We start from the raw sequence: 18,722 nt of genomic DNA, 5'->3' as shown, positions 1-18,722 counted from the left end.
CAACAATGCGATTTATGTGCTCTGTTATCAAGGTTAACCACAATCCCCACATTATAGTGGTCATTCTTTTCTTTTTTTTTTTTCTTTTTGCATACCACGCCTGACTCACAAACACGCGAATTGACCGCGCTTTTCAAAACGTTGAATATCGAGGGAAAGGGTGCTTATGTAACCCGGTGTTCTAAAAGAGACGTCGATCGAGGACGAAAGTGCATTGTCAGAGGTTGTCCTTTCACGGACGAGCCTTATCGCGCGGGAAGATTCAGCTTTTAAGACGGCTGGAAGAGCAGATCGGTCGAAAAATGTCAAAACCAGTCCTTCGAATAGCGAATTCCGCCTACGTGTAACGCAGTCGTTACTTGGCGCATTGGCAAGGTTACGCTGTATCGTGGTCAGTCCGAGACGCGCAACATTTTTTGCCTCGTAACAGACGAGGCGTGGCTCTACAATTATTTTACTGTAATAACGATCTTGACGGCGCATGCCAAAGCGTGGCTGCTGAAGAAAGAAAGAGCATTGCGCAAATAGTATTCGATACGTGACAAAGAATAAAATTTCCATTCGAACGATTCTCCCACGATAGAGAATGTAAGACATTTCTAATAGGACGGTGACGCGTCTTCGATTAAAATGGGTTTCAGTACTCGAGAGTCTATTTTCTACAATTTTCTGACCGATAATTGAGATCAGTTTGACAGAATATATCCATGATTGATAGGAATGGTTTGTTAGATTGTTTACAATGACGGAATAATTTGAATTTGGTGCTCGAACGCGCCCACCAGCGCCCCAAGGTGGAAAGACTGCAACTCCGATGCAACTGCACTGTCTTACCATCCCATGAGAACTGTAAAGAGATGGAGCCACAGACGAGGTACATGTGGGTGCTAGGCACAATGGACGACTGAGTGTTGACGCAGAATCAGCTGTCGCTCCTCAGGAAGGGTGAAATGAGGTACTCCCCGTTATTTTTAACAAAACTCTTTTTATTTCGTACGTTCCACGTGTCGGCTCTCTAACCTCTCTGCAGATAGTTGTGCTTGCGCGACATTAGCGCGCTTTACGCCTCAAACCTAATGGTCGAACCCCACATATACGAATAGATCTTTCACCACAGACGAGGTATAAATAACTATTGCGAGTGAATCAAAGATATATAATCATTTACCTGTTATGAAAACACTGAAATTACGGATATCATTAACTCTTTAAAAATATTAGTAATTAAACCAGCATCCTTATATCATATATGTAACTAGTGATTAATTGAAGATGGTAGTTTAAGCACAGACGAGGTATACGAGTATACCTTTCACCTTATGGATTTTCGTAGCCCAATCTGATTGCCATACCGACCTGAAAATTCGAAGGTCATTTTAACGTCCTCTTCTCATGGGTGGCGGTCAGTTGAGAAACTATTTACTGAATTAGTATTGTTAGGCAAACAGCTGTAGTGTTGCGTAAATGCATGTGAGTTGACTATGCAGGGATTGAAATTCATTTCTAAAACGATCGTTGGTCACAGAAGAAACAAACAAAAGTGCAACCAATGAAAGATGCACAACCAACGAAGAGAGTGGAAAGAGTTTTCAAAAGAATTTGTCTTCAAATAAAAATGACCTGTCTAACATAATGGCTAACCAAACACCTGCCTAACTATAAATCTAAATTCGTTTATTATATCAAGAAACAATTCTAAATTCGCAGCCATTAGCTCGGTGTCACCCACGAAGAATAACTTTTCTATCGTGGGTGACACCGATTACCAGGTCTCACCACGTGGAGGTTGCTGCGAGTGGAGACCCGAAAGGAGATAGATGGAATCCAAGTTCCATCGATCTCCCTTTTACATCCTTAGAAACTAGATTAGCCATGCCAAGTAATTATTTTGTTTAAAAAGGGATGAAGCTAAATTGTTGGAGACCCGACGCGACGCGATACGACGCGATGCACCATGCAATAGTGCAAGGAACGAAAAACGCGAACCGAATAGCGAGGTCAAAAGGGTCAGCTCGTTGCCTCTTGGCAAGTCCGATCGAAGGGTAAGGGAATCGACGCACCCGACACAGGTTCCCCATTTCCCCCAAGCATCCTGTTGGGAGCCAAATGGACCCAACTCGGGACGTCTGACAGAGAGAGGGATCCTGAGTCGGGGCTACCGTAGACAGGAACAGTCCCTGATCCCCTCTAAGGCCGAAATACCCTTTCCCTTGGATCGTCTCACTAGAGGACGGCAACTGACCCTTCGGACCAGCTAATCGGCCGATCACTTGCTTTCTACATGGAAGCAGTGGTGATCGGAGGGGACCAGAGACGAGTCAAAGAGAAGCTACTTGTTACATAATTACTTGGCAGGACACGCGGCTACACTAAAGACTTAAGTCTAAATGCCAAGTAATTATTTTGTTTAAAAAGGGATGAAGCTAAATTGTTGGAGACGCGACGCGACGCGATGCTGAACCGTGCAGCAGATCTTCGGATCGAATCGACACTACCCTTGGTAGATTGATTTCTATTTCTAGAAATCGATCTATCATTGGCAGGTGACTAGATCTTTCGGACAAACTGGACGGCCGATCACATGTTTCGTTCGACGAAACAGTGGTGACCGAAGCAAGAAACGAGAGAACGAGTCGAGAGAAGCTACTTGTTAAATAATTACTTGGCAATATTGGGAGACGCATAGAATAGGGACTTAAAATTAACGTCGAAGCTCAAGTCTAGCCAAGTTGAAGCTAAAATTCGGACGATAGAAGGAAACAAAGTTCCTTGGATGTTAGTTGTACCAAGCAATTATCTGGTTAAAAAGAGGGATGAAGCTAAATCGTGGGATACGCGACGCGACGCGACGCGATGCTGAACCGTGCAGCGGATCCGAGGATCGAACCTACTGCCCTTGCTAACTCGATCTCAACAAGAAAACAGAGAACTGCAACCCCGAATCGAGGTCTCCATTTCTCCAACGCAACCCGCCGGGAGCCCGAAGGACCCGACTTAGGCTGTCTGACAAAGAGAGAGTACCTGAGACAGGGTCGACTTCCGCTGGAAGGTATGCGTTTCCGCAGAATACGGAAACTCCACACCTTCCAGCGAAGTGCCGTTTTCCCTCAATCAAGCTTACCAAGGGAAGGCGATTAGATCTTTCGGACCCGATACACAGCCGATCACATGTTTCAATCGATGAAACAGCGGTGACCGAAGCTAGGAACGAGGGAACGAGAAAACGAGAAGCTACTTATTGAATAATTGCTTGGTAGGACGCGAAAATATATAGAATAAAGAAATCTTCGACGTTAATTTTAAGATTCGCGACGAAGCTTAAATCTAATCGACTTAGAATTAAATGTCCCTCGGCGGTTGTGGCGTCTTCGATGTCCCTGCGAATAACCTGAAACTAAAATTGATACCCATATTAGTGACATAGGAAAGGGAATTTAATAAACACCATGCAAACTAGACGAAGCGATGGAATAATTAGTCGTGCTGATGTACCTAAAAGTGAGAATCTATAAGATTCTCGATGCTAGACCTACCTAAAGAAATGTACAAAATTTACACATGTTACGAACAAAGTATTCTACCTATACTTGCGTAACGAGAGTACAATGTCGAAGTAAAATAGCAAATGACTACAAAAATTGTCCGAAGAACCATACAAATTTCAAAGACGAACAGAAACAAAGATTGAAAATCCAACGCAGAATTGAAAATCCAACGATGAAATCAAAGAATGAAAATACCCAAGAATTAAACAAAATATCTTAGCGGAATAGAACAAGAATAAAAATCTTATTCTAATTAGTGACATCGAAATACATAAAATAATATGGAAACAAAAATGGTACATGATCCAACACAATCATGTCAATTCAAAAAATGAGGCAGTAATAGAAATAAAGGAGGAAAACATAATAATCAGATAAAACCGGGCAGTAAAACAACACCGAATTATGACCAAACAAATAAAATAAACTGGTCAGTTTTGTGATAATAATATAAATAAGTAAAGTGGGCTTACTACTTGTTGAGCATTAGTTACCATTACCAAGGAAGCAGCACCAGAGGTCCAGCTGTAACATAAGAAACGATTCGTAATTTAGCAAAAGCGATGAACAGTTCCATAACGTTGAATTGGTATCAAACGACGAAATAGAAGTGGGGGGAGCAATTTTAAATAGTTCTTACCAGTGGTCATCACGGTCCGGCACTGGTCAGTAGTGGTCAGTAGTGGTCAGTAGTCGGATCTCCACTGGTCAGCACTGGTCAGTAGTGGTCAGTTCTGGTCAGTCCTGGTCAGTCCTGGTCAGTCCTGGTCACTCCTGGTCACTCCTGGTCCCCCCCGTGGTCAGCGGTGCACGAGTGGCCTGACGTAGGCCCGCGAGACCCGTTCCCCCTGGATGCTCCAGGGGTACTGAAGAATTTGTCCAGCGGTAGTCTTCATGTGGGGAAGTCGAAGAGTGGGGAGACAATGTCAACGTGTAGAGTTAAGAACCGCTTGGTCTAGAGAACAATACTGTTTCGATTGGTCCCACCTCTTGACCATTTCTGGATCTTCACTGGACCGCTGACCTTGATGTCAACCTCACTGTTGACCACCAGTGACCATAAGCTAGTCATTGTTGACCATCGACCCATTAAAACCATTACGAAGATTAAAGCCTTCTTACGAGGATCCCCTTACAATTTGTTGCATGATCTTTTTAACATTTTGTTCCACTTTGGAAGAGTTGATCTCATGTTATGAGACACTCGTGGTACAGAGATAGCGTTCATCTCACTAACGATAGGTCTATTCTTTACCTCGTTTATGTGCAATAGGCATACAGGGGTACACATGCAAATTGACTAGGGGGAAGGGATTGAAATTCATTTCTAAATCTGTTGGTAACGTTGCAAGTGACACGAAAATGGTAATGGGAATCTAGAGCCCCAGAAAAATGGGCTGAAAAAATACATTGGGTGAAAGGTCTACTCATATACCTGGTCTGTGGTTTAATTCTTGAATTAATAGTCCATTTTGTACTTTCCATTGTTTTCTGCATCATGACCTATTGTCAGAGCAATGTTATTATTGCTGATTTTTTCCTCAAATATCAAGAATGCACTTTGCCAATTATATGTATAATAGAAAAAAGGAAGGTTGTGCAAGTCTGTTACAACTAAAATGTTTATTTTTGAACTATGTTATGACAATGAAATTAAATCCAGTAGTTTCATGAAAGATGTTACAAAACATACTGGTATAAAGTAAAAGATCGGTTATTTTATTCAACCATAAATCATGAATCAACAGATAACTGTACAATAATAATCAAAATATTTACATTAAAAGAGTAACATAACAGTATAATAGTCATGATTAAACAGTAACTATTTTTTTTTTCTTTTTTTACTTTCCTTGAATCTTATTTCCATCACATAACCTTTGTGTTATATGTTTAATTGTTAGACAAATTACATATATGCAGGGTGGATTATGTAACTTGTACAAGTTATATTCCTTCTTTGGTTATGGACAGAAAAAATTGCTACAAATGTTTAAAAACAATTTTCACTAAACATTAATAGTAAATTGATGATAAATTTACGTTAATTTATGTAAATTTTACATGTATTCCTACATGTAAAAACTGACCATGTCGATTTTGTTAAAAAACGTTTTGGGAAGTCGATTATTGTATAAAATTTGCCATAACCTTAAATGTATATATGTATTATAAAAGAAATTAAGTAAACAATCGCAACGTGTGATGTACTTATATATCAAAATATCAATTATTATAATTCATCACGCTTGCTAGACATGATACAGTTTACGAAACACACTATATATATATATATATACGTTACATATATTTTTAATTTATTTATCAATGGCAGGCAATTGGCACCGTACTGGTGTTTATTTTCAATTTTTAATGTTTCGTGAAAGTAGTTAAGAATCTAGGAATCAATCGAAACATAAACCATCCACTGAACACATTCACGTTTAAATTAATGTACGTACGGTTTCGAGAAATGCTTAAAACGTATATTAAAGATATGCATTTCAGGAATGCAGAGAATCGTTCGTTATGTTAGTAAAATAAATCGCGAGGACGATATGTTAGGAACAGTATTTTGCCTTTCATAGCCTGTACCATAATGGAAAATAAAAAAATGGCATGCAATTTCCAACTATTTTTCTTCAATTTGCAAATTATTATGCGTTTGCATCGTCGTTATTTTATTAGATAAAATTAGATGCAGAATTTCAAAAACAGCGTTTACAATAGAATATATTTTAATGCAGCGAATACACGACAGTTTGTTCCGAAATTCGGCCAAAAATACATCTGTGTATAATATATAGATATAGATATATATATATATATATTAAATAAATAAATATATTTCCTGTCGGAAGTTGACTATTAAAATTATTCGTACGCACTTTGGCGAAATAAAACGAGGAAATACAATCGTTAGTGCCTGTCGATGATCAAGATGATTCCGATAATTCTGGAAATTTCTGCCAATGCGATGAGAAAGAAAAAAAAAATACAACTCGTAACGACGTTTCGACATAAAAATCAACGGCAATCAAGTTTATTGCAGCGAGGCGGCTCTCGAGGGACGAAGAAGTCTTTTTCGTTTCACGCTTTTGTTATATTTTATTATTGGAACTGTCGTGTTCCATTAATTGTCTCATCGATGAACGAGAAATCTTCTTCGTCGTCTCTAGTTGCACTCTTACAAGATTGTTTTGTTCTTTGTCTCGTTGAAATCATCTTGTACACAACGAATATTTAAAAAAACGTATCTTTTTCATGGGTAATCAGTTCCACACGCCCGCAACAATGGGACAAAACACGTCCCATCAAGCATGCATTTTGTGTATCTTAAAAATAATAAGTAATAACAGATAATTACAATATTACACTAGACTCCTTCCCGCGCGTTTCAATCTTTATCTCGTCATTATTGTAATACTTAACAATTCGCATTTTCCTTTTGACATAGTACACCACGTGGCCAATTCTCGATCGAATAATTTAACACTAGATTTACGGGCATTGATCGCACGTATTGATACCTTTCATATTAGCGATTACTTTAAAATACGATTTTTCTTTTAATTCGAATATGTATTCGTGCCAATGCATCAATCAAATTCAACGTAAGTCGTTAAAAAATAATATTTTCGTGTTCTGCAATTTTAAATATGGAGTCTGACATCCGACAAATTGACGGGTTCCGTAAATCTAGTGTTAAACAAGAAAAAAAGAAAAAACGAAAAAATATTCTAATTTCTAAGCTAACCTTAGGCGTTATGAATTTCACGATTGACGGTTTTGTTGAAATTTCTAATAAATAGCCGAGCATTCGATCAATTAAAAGCAAACATTTGCTGTTAGAGAGGGAGCTAAGCGTCCTGGGAACTTAAGTTACGATTGCACATAAATTTTATGCCGTGAATTCACACGATCAACAAGAATTACGATATTCCTGCGCGATGAGAAATCATCTCGAACTCCGTGAACGTCTCACGAATAGAAATAGGCCACGTGTCGAATTTGTATGTGTAATGAAGAAAAGAAAAAAAGTAAACATAACATACATACATACGCTCCTATATAAATATTACATTACTTATTAAAATATGAACATGGCTCAGTGTATATGCAAGCTGTTCTATAAACTGTAGATAAAAACATTAGTAGATTCGGTTACAAAGTGCATCTTCCAAATTAAGCAAATTCGCCATATTTCCAGTCAAATTTTAAAGTACACATCTCAAAATCATATTTCAAACATTGTGGTTTTTTACAATTTTAGAACTTTAAGTCCAAGACCTTCATAATAAGCTTCTATGGACTGGCGTTTGTTTTTTAAACTTTTCTGCATTTAATTCTGTCTGCAAATCAAGTAAAATGCTATCTTTATGATGAAACATTTAAATAGTGCCAAGATAAGAGCAATATACACCAGGAAAGTCATTATCTTGCACTGAGCAACAATGTGTATTCGAAGCAACCAGTGTTAGGCCAATAAGCTTTGACAGTGGCTTTTTGATTTGTTGATTCTTCAAAAATATTTTCATTTGAAATAAAAATTAGAGAAGAGCTACAAATAATTTCGTTCGCTATTGAAGGGTTTACTGCAATGAGCAGGATTTTTTAAGAGTTACGTCCAAGATAGCAACTTTCTACCTTTAATTTTGTAAGGTAATATATATCGAATTCTTAATTGATGCACTTTACCGAATCTTTCACTAAATTAATCCTCAATTTATAAAACTTTATGTCGTACTGAAGTAAAGCCAAATGTAAACACAGATGGCTATGAATGATTAATCGTGATAATACGATTTAATATTAAATTTGCATGCATACCGCGCGCGCACACACATACACACACTTGTACTGGCAGTGGGCATAGCTCCCCTCAATACTCTGGCATTATGGAGTTCTTATCACAGAGATATCAATTGTTTGGTACTTTCTTCCCCGTCGATTTCACCATTACAGCGAAAACTGCAGTTGTTTATTTCCAGTAAGATCTGTTTCACTAAACCGAACCTTCCTAAAGTAGCAAATACTACTCGTCAGCGATTAAATATATGTAACAGTATTTTTTATGCATTTCGAAGATTTTCTTTTTTAATCACGAACTCGACTCAACGTTTTTGTACTTGAAACTAACATGTTGCTATTATCATTGTCATAGTTTTGAATCTCGAACGTTTAGTGAAACGTACAAGGATTTACACCATAGATGACCTTATAACGAATGTTAAAGCCTCTTTCATGAAGGATTCTCATTTCGAAACCAGCCGAGTTTTACAAAAGTAGCGACAATCATTGAACAATCGTGTTATTCGAAAAGGGGCCTTAACGCAAATGACAATGAGCTATTAATGACGAGGAAATTTTATTTGCGAATAACGAAATGCATATGGAAGCTAGTGTGCTATTTACTTTAAAATTTTTATTCGTTATTCGCGAATATAATTTTCTCAATTTTGTCGACTGTCGACGATTTCGATATCGCAAATAACTTCGTATTCCGTCGGGTTAGATTGTCAATATAAATCAATCAACGCGATTTGATTTCAAAGAATTAATAAATTCGACTAAAACTAAAGACAAAGGTAATTTGGAAGAATTAAACGTACGAATGATTACAAGGTCGAATGTTCTGATTGTAATTAAGTTACGTATGAACTATTTTTAATGGGGGATTCTAGAGGTCAAAATAAGACGAAAATCAAGAATACCAATTTGTTAATGGAGGCTTCGTTAAAAAGTTATTAACATTTAAAATTTCACACCTTTTCGAATTTTTTTCTCGAAAGTGGATAGGATTTCGGTGCTATGTCTATTCACAAAAAATTATTGTAATTGACCCCTGCAATCAAAAATAATTTTTCCAAAACGATTTGAAATTTTTTTTTTCCGACAAAAAATTTCACACATTCTCGAATTTTTTTCTAGAAAGTGGGTAGAAATTCGAAGGTATGTCTAATGACCAAAAATTATTGTAATTGACCCCTGCATCCAAATATAATTTTTCCAGAACGATTTGAAATGTTTAAATTTAATTGTTAATAACTATTTAACGAAGCCTCAGCCAAGAAATTGGTATTCTTGATTTTCGTCTTATTTTGGCCCCTAGAATCCCCCATTAAAATTTTTCCCAGGGGTAGCTGAACACCCTGTATTTTGTTTCAACGATCGTACCAGTCTAACGACGACGAAATAGAATAATTGCGTATTTTAATATCACTTTTATCGTACGATGGCAGTACGTCCTTAAAAATTTGTCACGCAAGAACAAAATGTTTTCAGACTGACGTCAGTCTTTGTAATTTTGGCAAGATATTGGGATTATTACATGAACATTGGATAAGATTTAAAAACGCTACGATACAGAAAACACGCACGACGTCGAAATTTTATTCCCGAAATGGGAGAACAATATGGCGGTTTATAGGCTCCAGAAATATCGATACGATCGATCGTTTGTTTTAAATTTCTTCGCGTAGGTTTCCGAACAAATTTCAAGAAATTCTGGAATGATATAAAATCTAGTAATCAACTCAAGATAATTTGTTCGGACTCGCTATTTTCTGCTTTAAGATATTTTACATAGAACCTTATCAAACAAATTACGTAGATATTTTTTGTCTAAATAAATATTTAAAAAAAAAAAGAATTGTACCGAAGGAAGCAACAAACTGTTGGCTAACATATGTTTATGGTCTCGACCATGTTCGTTCCAAGCATTTAGATAACAATAATTTAGCAATTTTCGTTAATTTTTACAGTAGTCCGTTGCAGTTAATCATATATACACACATGCACGCATATACACACATATCTGACGTACACGTAACGTGAAAAAAAAAGAAAATTGACGCAGAACACGCCAGCTAAATATCGAAGAAAGCAAAGCAAACGATATCTTTCAAAACACAAGTCCAAGGATACTCGATTAGCAAAATGGAATTACTTCATTTCTCTGGAAATTACACGATCCTTGGATTTGTCAATTTCTATTTTCGCGAAGCCTAAATTGGAGTTCTTTTCCAACACCGTTAAGTCGATTTCTCAATTTCCGGATTAACTCTACGCGATAAAATTACCATTTTATGCCATTTTCAACCCACAATTTTTTGTACGATCGCTGGTTGTTTTTCAAGCGTTGAACAATACATGAGGGCGAGCTCGAATTGCGTCGCGATGTTTAAACAATTCTTGAAACTGCGACTTTATAATTTCACGAACAGTAATTTTACAAATTATTCTTTGACGTAGTAAAATTATTGGACGTTCCTCTAATGGTTTAAGGCTTACGAGGGAAATATTTAAGCGTGATTTCCAGCATTATTCAAACTTTCAGCGCGTAAAATCATAAAAATTGTCAATTCAATTAAATTATCTTCAACTTCATCGTTCGACCAAGATACAATTTTTATGTTGTATACTTTAACACGTTAACTGCCAGACTAAAACTTTGACTTCAGATAATTGCAAACTACGGAATAAAATTCACGAATCCCATTCAAATTTATTTAACATTTCAACTTGAGAATTAATTTTATTAATTTTACAGTGAAAAGTCTTGTCATCCATGCATGGCAGTCAAGGTGTTAATAATACATAAAGTAGCATTAAGGATGAATTTGATTTGCAAAAAGTTGAATTTGTAATGCAAAATCTGCAAATGCACTTTCAGACCTGTGAGCTTACTAAAACTTGGTACGCGACCAAAAGAAAATAACCCATTAAACCATTAACGGGCATCTTTTATTCTTTATAGTCCATTTCGAAAGTTTGAATAAAACCTGAAATCTGACAGTAGCAAAAACCATTCGACATGATAATGGAAACTGTCTCAGATCATAAAACTTCAATGAAATTCCCCGGTAACATAGTCGCGTTCTTTTTACAGCACAAAATTCTCTAGTCTTTTTCTGTCAGCGATGGGCATTGAATTCTCTCTTCTACGAGTTCTGGCATCATTTGGAAATAATGCAAGGGTATAATACTTTGAAAACGTTTCAATTCTTCTACTATTTCAAGGCTCAAAATTCGTGAACGACAGTACGTTGAAAATTTCTTTAAATTCCGTACAACTTTCAGCAGTTGTTTGATCATTTTGGACCCATCGCTGATTCGGTACGTATTTAGCCCCCGATATCTTTGTCAGAAGACTCGGATCGTGTCTCACCGTAAACGAAATTAATACCAGTTCGCCACCGGTTACTTCCACTATGATGCCTTGGCAAACTGAATAACAGAGTTCTGTCTTTGCGATGCGATGAGGCCGCTTCTTTCACTTTCCATTGACTCTAAAATCATCTTGCACCGCTTTCGTGGCGGGAGGATTAATGTCTCTCGCACAGGAATAGCCAGATCGAGGGGGTCTGGCGAAGGTACAGGACTCACGGGATTACTGCTCGGTGGAGTTAGGATCGGTTCCCTGTCGACCTTGATCCCGTATTCCCTCTGCCTTTCTTCCTCGACTGCCTCCAACGCGGCCTCGACTCTTCTACGCGCGTCGTTTCCTGGTAAATTCAGGAGCGAGGAACAATCTCCGGCAAAATCGTTGGTCTGGATTCCAAAGCTATTGTACGTTGGGGAAACTTCAGGGTACAGAAACGTATGGTATTGTTCAACAGGGACTGTCGGCATCGTCTCGAAGACTCTGCCTTCGCCGGACACCACGAGCGGTTGTGAATACTGCTCTCTGGAATATACATAGTATGGAAAGTCCCGTGGAGTGTTGTAAGTAGCAGTGTCATCGCTTTGCTCATCAGTCTTTTGATTCTCCTTATCACTGGCAGTGCTTACACTGTTCGCTTGCGAGATCTCAATCTCCGGCTCAATTGGCGAATCCCGAGGAGATCCAGCGACAGAGGAATCCGAGTGGGTCTTGATGTGCATCTCCATCGTTTTCTTCGAACCAAATGTTTCGTGACACAGCGTACACTTATAAACCTTCTCGCCATAGTGGGCAACCTGAAACATCCAACAGGTCATCGTTACATCGCCAATTTATTAATGTAATACAAAAAATCTATAAATGGTCCCGCCTAAATAGTCATCACGCGGTCGATATACAGGTACCGATGTTACCCAATGTCGGTAATAGTCAAAATTTATCATTCCTAACGTTGAAATAGTCGTTTTTTAAATCGAAGAGCGCTACCGTGTAAACGTAAACCTATTTCAGTACATAAAAACAAGAAATAACCTGATGGAGCTTCAGCACATGATTGTAGCCGAACGACTTGCCGCAGATGTCGCAGGTGTACGGTTTCTCCCCGGTGTGCGTTCGCGTGTGGACCTTCAGTTGCTTCGAACAAGTGAATCCTTTGCCGCAAGATTTGCAGACATACGGCTTTTCACCGGTGTGGGTGCGCGTATGAATCACCAACTGACCGCTCTGGATGAATGTTTTCGAGCAGACGGTGCATTTGTGCGGTCGTTCACCGGTGTGAATTCTCATGTGTCGGTGCAATTTACCGCTATGTTCGAACGCCCGTTCGCACACGTCGCATTTGTACGGCCGTTCCTTTGTGTGGATCCGACGATGCACGCTCAGGTTCTCCTTCACGGAAAACGACTTTTTGCAGTACTCGCACTGGTACGGTTTTTCGCCAGTGTGCGTACGATAGTGTCTCGTTAGTCGCGCGGGAACCGCAAACGTTTTCCCGCAAATGTTGCATCGGTACGGATCCTCCCCTTCTTTACCGTGCGAGCGTAGATGGCTCTGGTACATGGTTTTCTGATCGAAGCTTTTCTGACAGATCAGACATTGGTACGGTTTCTCTTCCGCATTTGCCGACGGTGTTTCAGAACCGCACGTCGACGGCGAGAACACTGTCAAATCTGGACTACAAACGAGACTCTTCACCGAATTCACTGACTTTTCGCTACTGTCCGACATCGCGATTGTATTTAGAAGCGGTTCTGTTTTATAGTTACCCACCATTGTTCACTGACGACGAATGTATCTGGAAAGAAACGAACAAAATTAGTGTCGTATACTTGTGAGACTTTAAGTATAATATACGGTTTAAAAAAATCGTTTGGTAGGTATAATAAAAGTAAAAGATTGAGTAAACTTGTTTCATCGAATTACAAAAATTGCAGAAATGTTTTATACCAATTATAGGTATTATCGTAGAGGATATTTTGTTAAAAAATTTTCAAGCGATTTCGATACTGCGTGCCCCATGTTTCTAAAGGATTTAATTGCGATATTGTATTCGGAAGTAATACAATAACATAATATACAGGGTGTTAAATAGTTATTAACAATTAAATTCAAAAGTTTCAAATCGTTCTGGAAAAATTATTTTCGGATGCGGGGGTCAATTGCAATAATTTTTGGTCATTAGATATACCCTGGAAATCCTACCCACTTTCGAGAAAAAAATTCGAAAAGGTGTGAAACTTTAAACGTTAATAACTTTTTAACGAAGCCTCAATTAACAAATTAGTATTCTTGATTTTCGTCTTATTTTGGGCTCTAGAATCTCTCATTAAAATTTTTCCCAGGGATGGTCGAACACCCTGTATAATAATAATTAGCAATATAATTTTTGGACATACATATAGTATAACATTGCCTCGTTGCAAAGAAAATTTCTTATCATCGTTGTGAATGATTCAACAAAATTGGTACAATTGAAATAGTACAATAAATTGGTAACGATATAAATTCAATTTTGCATTAAAACTTTCAAAAAGTACAAATTGTACGAGATACAGGCTTTCAAATATCCTGGACACCAACTTCCGCGTTCAATGAAAAGCAACAACTGTGAAATATTGTTTTACCCTGTACAATAACAATATCAACAACGTATATATTTAAACATTGGAAGACTTGGGGAGGTAGGTGAAGATGAGGTAGATAGGAAGAGGAGACCAGGAACAATGTCCTGCGTGTGAACGTAACTGTGTGTAAACGCCTTGATTACGCGCTGGTCAGAATCGTTGGGGTAACACAGCCTACTCCACCCGACACCCCTCCATTCGTCCCCTATAAATCCAAAAAAACGCCCACGAATCGCGCGACGCCCCGTGCAAACACGCACGCGCACGCACACGCATCCTGCAACTTCTCTCCGTCCTCGATCCTACCAAACCTACTTATGGTATACCATGTATGCATTATCGACTCACGAACCTGCCATGTTTAGACATTTTTCATTTCTTTTCTTCAATTAATCCTTTACTGTTCGAGACATTTTTTGATATTTCCTTCCAACAGGTTCATGCCCAACTCACCAACTTGTCAGCCATTTCAACTTATACCCTCAGGTGTGCATTTTCTTATCATATAAATAGAAATCCAATTTGTAGTAATATATTTCATATAAATGAAGAAATCACTTACGAAACTATGTTTCACCATTATTCATAAAATTAAGTTAATTTTTCTTTCGGGCTGTTTATTTTTTTTAATTTAAAAATAGGTTTGATATTAGGGTAAATTAATTTTAAGAAAATTGTTTGTTTTTTTACAATCGGATGAGTGCAACAGGTGTTATAAAATTTTATATTAAATAATGAATAATAAGAAGTGTCCTTATATCCCCGAGAAAGTTCAATTCAAATTAGCTGTAGTTTTTTCCAATAAACAAAATTCAAAGTATCCTCGCCGCCCCCAAACTTCGATTTAAATAAATTAAAGATTTTTATGTTACATAAACACTCTTTCAATAAGTATTACGAATTTTAAATAGACCATCTCTGATTCCGGGTCCATTTTTACCCGAATCTGAATTCTATTCTTTCATATTCTAATACAAGCTTTCTGACTAAAATTTTGCGTTATTGTATTTGTAAATTCTTTATCTATTAGTTCGTGTACTATTATTGTGACTCAGAAAAAGTAAAAAACCCAGTACAATTACAAAATAAACAATTTCCATGGGTCAAATTAGATCCAGCGTCCACTGGGCGAGAATTAATCAGACTTATTCTAAACGGACGTAAAAACACAGTGACTTTTGCATATCGTCGCTAATAAAAATATCAAGGAACGACGTTCATGGAAATAAATGTTAATTTTAGAGGCGAAGAAAGTATTTACATAAACTGCACGTTGTAACGCTACAATACAAATTTGCGTAACAGAGTATCTCTATCTATTTGCCCCTCGATTGGTATCAGGATAAATCGAACTGCATTGTAGCAGATATAAAACAGGATTAGGTGATCACCCCAGCAATAGAGCTAAGAACGGACCTAAAAATACGCCTATCGCCGTGCGATGTTCCCGTGAATTAGCAAGGCCTGTTTTCGAAAAAGGGGAAGAAAATGGGAAAACATCGACATGGAAAGAGTATGGCGGCAAGCTTATTGAAGAAACCCGACGTTGTTCGCACGTTCCTACGAGGTCGTCGGTTCAGAATAGGTTAAGGCTGGGTTAAACCTGCACGCGCGGGTCCCTCTCCGAGAGGCAGCCGCTGCGGTCGGCGGTGGTGCAATGCCGCGCCGCGTCGCGGCGGAAACCGCTTGCTGCTGCCTCCACGTGTACTCGCGGCATTTTTTTATAGCGATCACCGACCTCGTGCAACTCGCCGCGCAGTAAGGACGTTGAGTTACATCACGGATTGCGATACATATCGTCTCCTCTAAGAGAATCTATCGCGATCTTTCTCTTCTCCCGTGAGTAGATATTATTTTTTTTCTTTCCGTACACCTTCCGACCCCCACCCTTTCTCCCTTCGTACGACAATATGTACACAGGTAACTTCAAGGATATGAAAATACAATCGATCGCGAAAACAACGCCGCGAGCCGAAGTTCGCGGCCAAGGCGATGATCCGGCCAATTTGGTCGCTCGAAACGACTCAAATTTTTCTAGTTCTTTGGACTTTTCTTATTTTTTTCGAGCGTTTCGATTACTTTTTTTTAGGGAAGTCTCGAATTTTGCCAAATTTTTGTCTACGTAAAAAGAACATTTATTAACATAGACTACTGTAGGGGGTTAGTTTACGCTAGACTCTTTTTGAAAATGGATTTTTTTTTGTTCTGTTCTGAAAATATAATGAATCCACGACTTGCGATGCACTTACCGTAGTATCTCTAGTTCTAGTGGACCAAATGGTAGCAGATTTGGAAAGTCTTCGTTTGAATTACAATTTTCCAAATTCGATGCTTCATATTATATTTTTTTTTAGTTACAGGCAAAAAAAGACAAAAAATAGATTCTTTGAATTTGAAGTACTGCTAATTTTTTAATAGTTTTTCAGTATTCTAGTTACAATCGTGTCCATACTGAATAACATACTTTTTGATTTTCCATTTTTTACGAGCAGAACGACCGAAATCTTGGCAAATATGGAGGCAGCTTCTTTTGAAGGGCCTTTACTAAGGTTACCGTAACTTCTAAAATATTAAATATTTTTGAAATACAAATTTATGTATTCAAACTTTTTTTTCATAGTTTTATTCGGTAAGTTTTTTATAATTATCCTCGGCATTTTCGATGAATGTTGTACAAAAATCTCGAATCTTACCAAATATGTATGAGTCTAAATGACAAAAATTTTTGTATACATAGGCTATTCGATCGAAAGCATTAGATTTTTCATATCAATTTAGGCTTGTTCGACATGTTCTTTCTTTTAGAGATTTTCACAGACAAACATCAAACGAGATTGGGCGATGGGTGCTAAAGTATGATCCCACCCATAGTAGCAGATCGGGCATTCCCTTTGCAGAAACCATAAACGAGGTGTACACCTCTCCGCATTCTCGATTCGTAAACAATCGAGGCATTATGGAGTCTAATACTAATAGTACTAACAAAAATTAATTTCAAAGTGTTTGACGACCTCAGTTAGTAAACATATCTCACGCAGACTAAATGTAAGTGTTCGTATCACAGTACCCCCCAATCTGATAGTGTTTGTATTCCGTTTTTTTTATTTATATAAAATTTATTTAGTCCGATAGATACCAAAAAATTTTGTTCATTAAAATTTGGGACACTCTTGAAACGTTTAATTAAACGGAGAAAATGAAAGCAAGTTCGATAGAGTATTCCAACTTTAGCCCCGAAGTCTACAAAGAATTTATGCAAACGAATAAAAGTAACACATCCATTCGAGTATAGTGATTACAAATACCGAACTTTCAAAATTTACGCAGAAATCTCGATGGCTGGATAAATACACCAGCTGCATAAACGTCAACATCACCCACCTGTGTAGTTCCTGTTAGATCATTCCACAGTCGCGATATCCCACACTGCGTCTCGTCATCCTTTAGATAGTCAGCACAAATTAACAAAATAACTAGGAAAGATCGATGGAACGAAGAAAAACGAATGCACGTGTCCTTTTTAAAACATGTCGCGTTCGTTTATCACTTCTTGCCGTTCGATACCGACGAAAAACTGAAACTTGAAAACCAAAGGACCCGCCTCAGGACACGGCCAATCGTACTGTGCAATGTTTACCGCCTGGCCGTGCCGAACAGCGACGGAAATCATCGATCATGGCCGAAGCGCGTTGCTCTACCTTGCCCCACCATTCCGACGATCCCCCACCACCGCGACACCGACGGCGACCTACAATTTAGGGCGACTAACAATAAGTGCTTTCCGCAGCACGTGGAGGCAGTCGTCGTGGTTTCCGACGACCCTGCTGCGCGAGTATACCACCGACCGACAGAGAGGCCGATGTGAGTATCTCTCCGTCCTTTAGCGGGACGCCATACTATACACGCGTACGTGACGCCACAGCATTTTACGATAAATTTAGTTAATCATGGATTCATTATCAGCGGCCGAATATACACTGCTGGACGTACAGCTAATCGCAAAATTGAACGTACACGTGCATTAGAAATATATTTACTTATGCTGGTATTCCCATTGCTACAAGGCATCATTTTTAGAGTGATCTTTGGTATAAAATATTTACTATAATTGTAGATGAATAATTAAAAATTGTACGTATATGTTTGATCATTGTGGCGAGTAGAAGGAATACGTTTAACGAAGTTAACAGTACCTACTTGCCCTATGCGCGGCAACTAGCCAATAAACGTTTATATTTGATTGAGTCAAAATTGAGTCAAAACATCAGTAAATACAGGGTGTTCGGTCACCCCTGGGAAAAATTTTAATGAGGGATTCTAGAGGCCAAAGTAAGACGAAAATTAAGAATACCGATTTGTTGATGGAGGCTTCGTTAAAAAATTATTAAC

At 38.1% G+C, this 18,722-nt stretch overlaps 1 protein-coding gene across 3 annotated transcripts; it reads right to left on the bottom strand.

The window, feature by feature from the left end:
- Positions 1-1,559: 1,559 nt before the first annotated feature.
- Kr-h1 (kruppel homolog 1) lies at positions 1,560-17,976 on the bottom strand. 3 transcript variants are annotated; one of them, XM_076777678.1, is made up of 6 exons: positions 17,715-17,976; positions 12,742-13,504; positions 9,697-12,506; positions 7,774-9,225; positions 7,257-7,722; positions 1,560-7,040 (listed from the first exon to the last, which is right to left on the bottom strand). In XM_076777678.1, the coding sequence occupies exons 2-3, from the start codon at positions 13,480-13,482 to the stop codon at positions 11,757-11,759; spliced, it is 1,491 nt and encodes a 496-aa protein (XP_076633793.1). In that variant the 5' UTR covers positions 13,483-13,504; positions 17,715-17,976; the 3' UTR covers positions 1,560-7,040; positions 7,257-7,722; positions 7,774-9,225; positions 9,697-11,756. The 3 variants fall into 3 exon arrangements, with proteins under 3 accessions (XP_076633793.1, XP_076633785.1, XP_076633803.1); XM_076777670.1 differs by having other exon boundaries at positions 7,257-9,225; XM_076777688.1 differs by lacking the exons at positions 1,560-7,040; positions 7,257-7,722; positions 7,774-9,225 and having other exon boundaries at positions 12,018-12,234; positions 12,339-12,506.
- Positions 17,977-18,722: the final 746 nt, after the last annotated feature.

The sequence above is a fragment of the Colletes latitarsis genome, chromosome 2, assembly GCF_051014445.1.
Source record: "Colletes latitarsis isolate SP2378_abdomen chromosome 2, iyColLati1, whole genome shotgun sequence".
Classification (NCBI taxonomy): Eukaryota; Metazoa; Arthropoda; class Insecta; order Hymenoptera; family Colletidae; genus Colletes; species Colletes latitarsis.
Note: the sequence above shows the minus strand (reverse complement) of the source record. Positions and strands in the feature narration are given on the sequence as shown.

Coding starts and splice junctions, on each gene's coding strand:
- Kr-h1 (XM_076777670.1), bottom strand. CDS start 13,482: ATGGTGGGTAACTATAAAACAGAACCGCTTCTAAATACAATCGCGATG. Junction 12,507..12,741: donor ATGTGCTGAAGCTCCATCAG/GTTATTTCTTGT, acceptor TGGATGTTTCAG/GTTGCCCACTATGGCGAGAA.